The 11,123-nt window shown below is 53.6% G+C and overlaps 1 protein-coding gene across 1 annotated transcript in view; it reads right to left on the bottom strand.

Moving 5' to 3' along the window:
- Window positions 1-10,469: 10,469 nt before the first annotated feature.
- The window catches only part of LOC109293677 (somatostatin-2-like), a 9,901-nt gene continuing 9,247 nt past the window's right edge, over window positions 10,470-11,123 (bottom strand). Inside the window, exon 2 of the mRNA XM_019511739.1 lies at window positions 10,470-10,877. Within this exon, the coding sequence (XP_019367284.1) occupies window positions 10,656-10,877 (222 nt within the window). The 3' untranslated portion in view covers window positions 10,470-10,655. The remainder of the gene's footprint in view (window positions 10,878-11,123) is intronic.

Below are 11,123 nucleotides of genomic sequence, written 5' to 3'. Positions count from 1 at the left end.
AAGGAAGAATTTCTTTACTGTCTGAGCCCCCAAGGTCTGGAACAGCCTGCCATCGGAGGTGGTTCAAGCACCTACATTGAACACCTTCAAGAGTAAATTGGATGCTTATCTTGCTGGGATCCTATGACCCCAGCTGACTTCCTGCCCCTTGGGCAGGGGGCTGAACTCGATGATCTTCCAAGGTCCCTTCCAGCCCTAATGTCTATGAAGTCTATGAAACACACTGCTGCATTTGGGCATGTGTGGGGACACTAAAAAATAAAATAAAAATAAAGCACTCACCAGTAAAAACCAAAGTGAGTCCCTGTGCATACCAGGACCACAAAGCAGTGCCAAAGAGACCTCCAGGACGACCCTGGCAATTAGTGGAGGAAGGGGTTTGTGATACTGTGTCTTGGAGCTCAGTCCTCCTGTTGCTGGACTTAGTGCACTGGGGATGAGTCCAGGAAGAAGTCAGGCCAACCAAGCCTGCTCCTTTTCTGCTCAAGGCTTTTGCGAGAAGCCGTTTCATTTCCCATGCCACTATCCCAGGCCAGATGCCCCTTTGCAAACCTTCTTTCTGGCATCTGCTTGCAGCAAGAGTAGCCTGCATTTGGCCCATAGCCTGAGCTAGCTGCTTCTAGGCAGCCAAATACTGGGCAAGCTGGCAGGTCTCATACGGGATGGGAGGGGACATCTCGGGCAGATTCCATGCAGACCCGGTACTATCACGTGCATTCCCGCATCGTCAAAGTGAGCTGCAAGACGTACGTGCAGCCTTGCTGGGTAGGAAGGAGCGTCCTGCATCCTCCACAGGACAGAGGTGGGTTGGGCAGGCACATGCATCAAGCTGCTCTCGTTGCTTCCTTGTGATGCTGCTGCCAGCCTGGATCCACTCGTCTCATGTTTGGGCCATCAGATCTATGGGCCACGGCCCTCCTTTCCATTCTGGGTTTGGAGAGCCAATAGCACTATGGGATCCTGGAGGATGCACGCACCTCTCCAAAAGGCCGGTGGCTCCTTTGTGTTTCTGGATTCTCACCTTGCCTTGGGACTTAATTCCAGGGACCGCCGGGGCTGCGTTCACCTTCGGGGTCTGCTGCTGCTCAGGCCTCGCTGGGGTGGAGGCTGCCACTCACAGCCACCATCAGAGCTGCCTCATTTCTCCTCATGACATCTCATTTCCTGGAAAGTCAACCCTTCCCGAAGGCACAGCATAGCTGCGAGATGCTTCCGACTGACAAGGGTGGGGGATTGGCGAAAACAGTTCCCCTCGCACCCGTCAGCCTTCATTGCAACTCTCCTCAGGAATGCCAGCTTTGATTTCCAGCCCATCACTCCTGGACCGCAAAGGCTGCCATCAGGGCTGGCCAGCTGCTAGAGCGGGGCCGACAGAAACAGGAAGCTTATTAACTTGCCCTTCAGTCTTTTCAGATCCTGGGGCCATCACCGGAGATCACGGACCCGGGCTGCTCCGGGAGCAAACAGCCATTTGTTGTGAAGTGTGCGTGGCGAGCTCGGAGCTGCTTGGACAACGGGCACAGATTCACAGAGGCAGCAGCTTGTAGGCAGCCTTGCCTTGGGCTTAGAGGAGGGGAGTAGGTGCTAGCTATTTCTGCCATCTCCTCACTGTGCCACCCACTCACATCACTGCTTCGGTGGGGTTTGCCTGCCTACAGAAGAGAGACCATGACAGCTGCCTGGCACGTGGAGCTGTTGCAAGGGCAAATGAATCAGCTTTGTTGAGCTGACCGCACTTAGTGGATGAGCGCCCCGCACACGGAAATGGGCTGTTACCACGCTTCTACCCCACACCATGCAGGCTGCCAGTACCTCCCGCAGGCCCCCCCCCGAGGCAGATGCACACAAACAGTTATCTCCCAGCCTAAGCGACCTGCGTAGGCCGATGCATCTGTCTGCAACAGAAGAGTTAAGGGCCTGGCATGCTCACCTCCCCTTGCTGTGCCCGCGCACTGTTGCCCATAGCATGAGTCACAAGCCATTTGGACTCTGCCATCATAAAACTTAGCTTCCAGGAGGCAGAGGCCATGCCTGGCACGTCTGCTATTTCCCTCCTAGCACCCAGCCCACTCTGCTCCCTGCAACATCGTGAGTTGCTCATCGACAAAGAGCAGGACTAGGTTTTTCCTCTCTGGAAAAAGTGATTGGGAGGTACTTTCCAGCCCACCGGCTCCCAGCAGTGGATAAATTCAGATTTGGCAGATAGAGATGAGTTTCATTACAAACCAAGCAAAAGATCGCAACTTGCTCTACTCCCTGGGACACTCATGCACTTGCCCAGGGCCCTTCAGGCAGCTGCAGCTTCCTGCCCACACACCTGCACCTGAACTTCTGCCTGGGTAGCTTTCACCCAGGAGCTGATTTACCTCCATGATTTGATGAGCAGCATCAGTGTAAGGCTAGGTGGAGCATGCTCACAGCACTGCAGGTTCCTGAGCTGCCCTTCTCTCTACCCGGCAGGTTTCCTTCTGCAGCGGGGACCAATTTCCCAAGCAAGAACTTATCTGGAGGGGCAAAGAGGGTCTGTTCTGTACAAAGGAAACCACATACAAGCACCTCTTCTTCTCCTTTCCTTTCTACAGTCCAACTGCTGCCCTCAAACCCTGCCAGTCCTGCCAGCAAAAGCAGACCAAGAGGGTCAAGACCATCTGGGAGATATGGATACCCAACTCTTATTAAAAATGTAATAAGTCACAGCTAAGCCGGTCATCCTCATATCACCCAAACCCAACAGTGACCAGTGCTACAGCAATGCCTAAAAACACAGGCCCTAAACCACTTATCAACCCACTCAAGTTACCAAAGGTTTCATGGGCCAGGAGCAGTCAGTTTTCCCCAGTCTTGGCCTCTCCCCCTGCATGTCAAGTCTGTCATCATAAAGGCCAGTGATTATCCACAGGGTATTCCTTTGTGCTGGACATGCCAGATAACTAACAGCTGGACCGAGACCTTCCAATTAATTTCACACACTGGCCACCTGGCAGGAACAGCCTCACGCCATTGCTGCCCCGAGCTGGGTTCGACTTAATCCTCTTAGCACCCAGCCCTGTTCCATCTGTCCTCCCCCACCCTCCTCTTCTGAACCCATTACTGCATAGGCACGATCAGGGAGAAGGTACTAACCCCACCAACCCTCCATCCTTGCATCTGACAACTGCAGGTCCCTAGTCACAAGAAGCAAAAGAAATCATTCTCTCAAGTTCAGGCCCAAGCCCTCAGCCACCCAACACAGCGGAGCAAAGGGTGAGGTTTGCAAACGAGGGCAGCAGCTGTCTGCTAGAGGGGGAAATGGCTATAGCAAATAAACACCACGTGAATTGTCCAAATTTCTTGCATCTTATAAATGGCTTTGTCCCTCGGGGTCATATTGGGCGAGTCTGAAAATCCTCACCTTCTCCAGTGAGGTCTCCCCGTCCTTGGAGCCATGCTTAAATGCTGGCCGTATCTGCAAGCTAATCACCTCCTCAAGGTTGTGCAGAGAGAGAGGAATTTGGAAATAAGACCCAAGGCAGTTCCAGTGTTGTGGGAGGAAGATGAGAAGAGACCGGCAAGAGAGGACTTGCTGTTGGCTAAGCTCCAGGTCACCGGAGGGCTCTGTACAGATGGTAAAGCCAGCAACTCTTCTGGAGTTCACAGAGCTGCTCTCTAGCGGGAGGCATCATATAGCTTCCTGGGCTGAGAGGCCAGAGTCCTTGGTTCAATTCCCAGTTCTGCCACTGAGGGCCTAATTTCCTCCTGTAGACAAGGTTAACAAGCTGTTGTGCGGTAGCTCCCAGTGTGCAACCTCTATTCCAGAATAAATGTCACTTGACTCTGGAACAGATTATTTTGGAACGAAAGTGATGGGTTTGGGGGTAGTGCTCAAGCAGAGAGCTAGAGCAGAATAGCTGCTTGGGCAAGTCCTTGCTAGATGTCTCTGCACGTGTGATTTCACCTCTCTGTGCTCTGCTCCAGCCTCCCCAGACATGGAAAAGCAAGAAGACAGCTCCCTAACTTTAAACTCTGGTTTAGACATGGTCGGGTCTTGCAGAGGTCCCATTAAACATGCCGCACTGTTCCACACGCACGCCACGTCCTAGACGGGACGTGTGTCTCTGTTGGTGCTGTGCTATGGCAGGCAACTTAGCATTGTTATTCCCACAGTGATACCGGCTCACCCTTAACACTGCTGCTTGGTACAGAAACGCGTGGTCTGGACCTCACTTAGAGTCAGAGAAAATGAGGGTTGGAAGGGACCCTAGGAGGTCACATCTAGTCCGGCCCCTGCTCAAAGCAGGACCAGCCCCAACTTCATCCCAGCCAAAGCTCTGTGCACCTAGGTCTCAAAAACCTCCAAGGATGGAGAGTCCACCACCTCTCTGGGGAACCCGTCCCAGTGCTTCACCACCTTCCTAGTGAGAAAGTTCTTCTTAATATCCAACCTAAACGTCCCTTACTGCCACTTGAGCCCATTGCTCCTTGGTCTGTCATCTGCCACCACTGAGAACAGCCCAGCTCCATCCTCTTTGTACCACCCTTCAGGGAGTTGAAGGCTGTTAACAAATCCCCTCTCAGTCTTCTCTTCTCCAGACTAAATAAGCCCCGTTCCCTCAGTCTGTCCTCGTCAGTCACGTGCCCCAGCCCCTGAACCATTTTCACTGCCCTCCACTGGACTCTCTCCAGTTAGCCCACATCCTTTCTGTAGTGGGAAGCCCAAAACTGAACACAATGCTCCAGATGTGGCCTCACTAGTGCTGAACAGAGGGGAGTAATCACTTCCCTTGAGCTGCTGGTAACACACCTACCAGTGCAGCCCAGTATGCCATTGTTGTAACCCCGAGGTCTTTTTCTGCAGAGGTGCTGCCCAACCAGTCAGCCCCCAGCCTGTACCGGGGCATGGGATTGTTGTCTTAAATGCAGGACTTCCCGCTTGTCCTTGTTGAACTCCATGAGATCTCTTTCGGCCCCATCCTCCAATTTGTTGAGGTCACTCCGAGTCCTAGTCCTACCCTCCAGCATATCTGCCACTCCCCCCACCTTGGTGTCACCTGCAGACTCGCTGAGGGTGCGCTCTATGCCATCTTCCAAGCTGTTGCTGAAGACATTGAATAAAACCAGCCCCAGGACAAACTCCTGGGTCCAGAGCTGACCTGAGTAGGGTGTGAGGCCCAGGATAAGTCAGCCTGTGTGGGACTCTGCCCCTGCCCCAATCCTGTGTGCCCTGAACGGTGCTGGGGGTGGGGGGAGGTAGTGAGTGACTAGACACGAAGCCAGCGGCGGTGGCATGGAGTCGCCGCAGCTGCTCTGCCCAGTTCTGTGGGGCTGCACATAACATGGGGCTTGGGGCAGTCGCCCCTATTCAGGGATGGTCCTGCCTGGGGCACTCCACTTGATACCAGCTGCCAATTAGACATCGAGCCATTGATTACAACCCTCCGAGCCCAATGCTCCAGCCAGTTTTCTATCCAGCTTATAGTCCATTCTTCCAGCCCGTATTTCCTTAGCTTGCCTGAGAAAATGTTGTGGGAGACCTTGATTAGCAAGGCTTTTGATAAGGTATACCACATCCACTGGTCTCCCCTCATCCACAGAGCCAGTCATCTCATCATAAAAGCCAGCAGGGGTGGTCAGGCATGACTTGCCCTTGGTGGCTCCATGCTGACTGTTCCTAATCGCTGCCTTCTCCTCCAAGTGCTTAGAAATGGGTTCCTTGAGCATCTGCTCTATGATTTTTCCAGATGCTGAGCTGAGGCTGACTGCTCTGTACTTCCATGGATCCTCCTTTTCCACCCCCTTTCTTAAATACAGGCACTATGTTTGCCTCTTTTCCAATCTTTCAGGATCTCTCCTGATCACGATGAGTTTTCAAAGATGATGGCCAGCAACTCTACAATCACATCAGCCAACTCCCTCAGCACCCTAGGCTGTATCCCATGTGGCCCTATGGACTTTTATACGTCCATCTTTTCTAAATAGTCCCCAACTTGTTCTTTCACCACTACTGGCTGCTCCCCTCCTCCCCACATAGTGCTGCCCTGCACAGTAGTCTGGGAGCTGACCACTGCAGCTGTGAAGACCGAGGTGAACAAGGCATTGAGCACTTCAGCCTTTTCAGCATCCTCTGGCACTCGGTTGCCTCCTAGTCTGCGAAAGACGCATCCACTAGGTTGCTTCCCAGCTTACAGGTCTGTGAAAGATGCATCCACCTCTGAAGTACTCTGAGATATGGGAGCCATGTAGAGCACAGTTATTATTCCTCCTCTGAGGGATACTGAGAGCAGAGTCCTGCACTCCGCACTTCTGCTGAAAACACAATACCATTTGCTGTCTGCCTTTTCAAACCATGCCTCAGTTGCAAACCCACCAGTGCTGCAATGCCGTAGCCATTCTTCCGCTCTCCCAGCATCAATCCACTCCAATCCCTGCATGGTACACCAGGGCTTAGCTCAGACAAGAGAGAGAAGTGGTTCAAGACGTACTCTATTGTTACCAAGAGTTTATTTGCATTCAGGAACTGTCTCTGCCATACAAGTCACTCATGAAGCTGCGGGAAAATCCACAGATGCAGGGTCTTAGATACAAGTGTCTTCTTTAGTTAATGCATTCTGCGAGTCAGCGTCTTGGGCTGAGACTAGTCCTTGGGTAGAAACACAGCCAAGAGCAAAATGCAGCTAAGAGCTGGTGCCCACTGTTGAAACCAGGGTCTAAGTAAACTGTCAAAGTCAGAAGTACAAAGTCTTTGGCAGATTCAAGAGCAGAACCCACAACCCCCGACCTGTACTCAAGACATTGGACTAGAAAAAGGTACTTGCCCATCTTCACTAGATTTTAAATGGAGAATTAACAAATTCCTAGTTGGCACCTTTGTGAAGTCTGGCCTGGATACCCCAGACACCTTCATTCCTGGCTACAAACATCTGTAGTTAAGTCGAGGTTACCTGCTCGCATTGTCTAGTCTACTGGTTAACAACTTATTCTGTCTATACTAAGTCCTGGTTTTCGCTGCTGAACTTCTTCAGCACTTTTTTTAATCCCCAGGTAATTAATGCATAGGCTACATCTCTACATCAACCATCATGAGTTCAAGGCACTTTTGTTATACTGTGAAGTAAACTAAGCAAGACCAGCACTATGCCCTGGCCTGTGGTTGACTGTGCTCAGTTAGCCTCATGGTAAGACTAAGGGATCTTGGTCTCACCAGGTTTTTCTTCAGGGAGAAGATGTGCATGTTAGGAAAGCCAAGGTTAAAAAAAAAAAAAGCACCTTAGCAATCAAGGCAAGGGCTACAATTTTAAAACACACCTCCCCGCAACCCTGGTATAGGTGTAACATTAGAAGGTTCCCAGCATCTACGTACAAATCTGGGTACTTTATAATTTTTTTTAAAACACATGCACACGTGGACAACCCTCCCCCCCGCAATGCCTAGCACCTTCTCAGGACCCCTGTGCATCAATAGCAAGCCCCGAAATATTAACACTATCTCCACTCCTCAGCACCCAAGACAGCTGCACCCCCCAACTTCTTGGCTTACCCTAGGGAAAATGCAAGAGTCAGCACCAGGCCCATGCTGCAGGCAGGTTTTAAAGCCAATTAGAAGAGCTGGCTGAATTGTCCTGGAGGCCTCTTTCCACAAGCAACACAGGCCGCTTCAGTGCCAGCTTTTCTCCCGGTGCCCAGCCAGCTGCTTCAGCCCAGGTCAGAAGGGGCCCATCTGCAGGAGAAAGTGCTCAGCTGCCAGTTCTCACTTGGTCCATTTTCACTGCAGGGCCAGGCTGGGATCTGCCAAACATGCTGTCCTCGAGCCACAAAAAAACCCACCAAATTTTGCAAGGTTTGAGCCAATGTGGGTTGAGGGTGGCCATAAGACCCAGATTGTTCCTCCTGTCTGCTGCAGGCTTCCCAGCACATTCCTGTACAGCACCTGGTGCTGGCCAGCATCTGTACTGGACACAGCGCAAGTCTGACCCAGTTTGGCAGTTCCCATGATAGTGCCCTTTAGCCCTCACCAGGTTGGGCTGGATTCACACTGGTAAGCAAGAATTAGCAACATTAATGCCAACACACAGCTTCCCTCCAGTGATCTCAGTGTGTTACAAACGAGAGCAGTGTCATTAACTCCATTTTACAGATAGGGAAACCGAGGCACAGAGGGGCTAAGTGACTTGCCCAAAGTCACACAGCTGGGAAGAGACCTCCAACCTCCCAAGTCCTAGCCTCACACCCTATCAGCTGTGCGCCACACTGTGGGAAGGCTCCATAGCCCATTACCTGCCTACTGATTTGTGGGGTCCCCCCAGCAAGAATCTTATTTTGCATTTTTGAGCGAGGAAAGAAACAAGCTCCAGGGCTCTGACTGCTCCCAAAAGTTGGAGGGACGCAGCCAGAAACTTCCATGGCAAACGAGGCGGTGAAAATGCAGCCTGACAGAGAGCAAAGTGGCAGAGACGAGCCTGCCCATCTGGGTGCCAGCGCGACTGTATCACTCATTACTTCGGGAGAGCGGGGGAGTTGGAAGCGGCACTTCGTCTGCAAGAAAACAGGCTGGCGGCTGATTAAACTGAAATGCTGCTGAGAGGAGAGACCTCTGTGCCACTCACATGCAAAAGAGAAAGCAAAGCTCTGGCTGGAACAAACAACCTAATTCGGCACTTCCCACCCCCACCACATTTCCAGCGGGTCGGGCAGGGTGGGAGTCTTCACTGTGCAGTCATTTATACCTGTGCAAAGTGGCTGTGAAACCCCAAGGAGAGAGGCAGCGTGATCTGATGAGGTGGGAGCTGGGGGACCCGTGTTCTGTTCCCACCTTTGTCGCCGAGTCCCTGCAACATGTTGGGCAAATTAAGTTCCCTCTGTTGCTTTTCCTGCCTTGACTATTTACAACACAACTCTCGGTTGATAAATGCTTACGCAGCACAGCAAAGCCCAGCCCTTGCTCGGGGCCTCCAGGCACCACTATTACCAATAACAGCCAACCCAAATGACAGCATTTTATGCCTGGTTTGCATGGGTATAAGTCAGTGCATAGGTGGAATCAGGCCCTTGCTGCCAACTCCAGAGCTCATCTCCCCTACTGGGCTCACGTGCCTTGGCACCACTCACCTGCCGCTCAGCTGGACCCACTTCCCAACCCACCCTTACATCTCAACACCAAGGCTGTAAAACTAATCTGCTCCCCAGCACCCTAGCTTCAGTCTGGCAGCTGGGTTACAGAGACCCCAGCCTGCCCCTTCCCAGGGACTGTGAGAGGCATCCTCTTCTGTGAGCACGAGGCTTTTCTGATCCAACACCGCTGCTGCCCTGGGCTCATGGCTGGGGTGCGCGAGCCTCTGCAGTACCCACTACCCTTGCTCCAGCATCCTCCCCCAGCTGTAACAGGGGAATTACTCTCTACCCCAGGGCACATCGTTATCTGCACCCCAGCATGGCTGAGAGAACAGCCACAAGTCCAGGCCGCACCCAGACTGCTCCCCACCGCACTCTGCCAGGCAGGGGGAGAGAGGGTCCCACTCACTGGGTTCCTCCTGGACAAAGCCCCCAAGCCTCACCTGCAAGGGTTTTGCAATGCCCACAGGAGAGATGGCTGCCCCCGTGCTTCTGACAGCCGCTGGGGCTGCAGAGGGAATGCCCCTCGTGCTGAGCCACCTCTGGGGCCACAGAGGTGCAGACCCTAGGGCAGGGCCCTGACCCAGCTCCCCCATTAGCACGGACAGGCCTCACAGACCCCTTCCCTTTGTGAGGTCCCAGCATAATGCACCCAGCCCCCTACCTGGGTGCTCCCACGGGTCCTTCTGTACCCCAGCATAGCCCAGGACAGCTGCACTTGGGAACTGGGGGCTCCAGCCCAGCAAGGCAAGGGCCTGAGGGAGCTGTTCCCAGCTGCACCCTATTAAAGCTGCAGCCCAGGGTGAGACAGCTGAGTGCCCAGGCACCTCCCAGACACAGGTGCAATGCCTGCCCCCAGGCGAGCCCTGGGCTCCCACAACACCAGCAGAGACTTTGGGGCCAGCCCCCCCTCCCAGGGCCTGACTATCTTGGGCATGGGGTCTCTCCAGACTGCCCTGAAATCCTGGCTCTGAGATCCCAGTAAAACCCAGTGTGGAGCCCCTGGGAAGAGTCCTTCTAATCCTGGGCAGGGGCTTGGACTGTAAAACCCAGCATGGGGGGTGGTGGGATGGAGAAGGGAGAGGCCTTTTCATGGTTGCCCTCAAATCCAGGGGGGCTTTTCCCCAGAATATTTCAGCTCAGGGCACCTGAGATCCCAGCAACACCAACTCCCCCACGGCAGTGCCCACCTGAGACTCCCACCCAGGCTCCTCACAGCAGCGCTCAGGCAGGGCGAGCGCTGGGTTTCCCCATGGGGGAGGTACCTTGGCTGTCTGGCATGTCCCTTTCTCCTTCGCTCACCCCCTGCCCCTCAATGAACGTGTCGGGAGGCCTGGTGGTGCATGCATGTGGCTCCTGGAGGCACAAAGAAGCAGACACACACCCCCGGGGCGCCTCTCAGCCATGCTTTATTGGTGAATGGAGTAATAAACAACCATAGCTCGATTCATTCAAGGAAAACAGACACTACCGACTTGTGGATGGCATTTACAATGTAGGCACAGTTCATGTATTCTGCAGGGGCTGGGGAGAGCCTGAGGGGGCCTGGGGCTGGGTCCAGCGCGCTGGTGTTAGCAGGAAGTGAAGGTTTTCCAGAAGAAGTTTTTGCAGGGGGCTTTGCGGTCCCGCTGCGATAGCTGGGCTAGCCGCCCCAAGGTCGACCGCTCCTCCTCCAGTTTGCCCTCCAGGGGCTCCTCAAAGTCAGTGGAAGTGGCATCCCGGCCCACATCCATGTCATCCAGCAGGCCCACCAGCATCTTCAGGATCATGTCCTTCCGGGCTTTGGTCTGTTCCTGCAAGCAAAGAGCACCAGGAAGGTGAGACCTTCCCCTCAGATCCCTCTGCAGGTCTCAGCCTGGCCCTCCCCCATCCCCATCAGAGTTTCGAGGCTGAGGCAGTCTAGCTGAGATAAAGACCACCCAGTCCTTCACAGTTAGGGCGGCTAGGAGCTGGAACCAACTTCCAAGGGAAGTGGTGCTGGCCCCTACCCTGGGGGTCTTTAAGAAGAGGCTGGATGCCTACCTGGCTGGACTCATTTG

This window comes from Gavialis gangeticus, unplaced genomic scaffold (assembly GCF_001723915.1).
Source record: "Gavialis gangeticus isolate Ggan-Ray unplaced genomic scaffold, GavGan_comp1, whole genome shotgun sequence".
In the NCBI taxonomy this organism is placed as follows: domain Eukaryota; kingdom Metazoa; phylum Chordata; order Crocodylia; family Gavialidae; genus Gavialis; species Gavialis gangeticus.
Note: the sequence above shows the minus strand (reverse complement) of the source record. Positions and strands in the feature narration are given on the sequence as shown.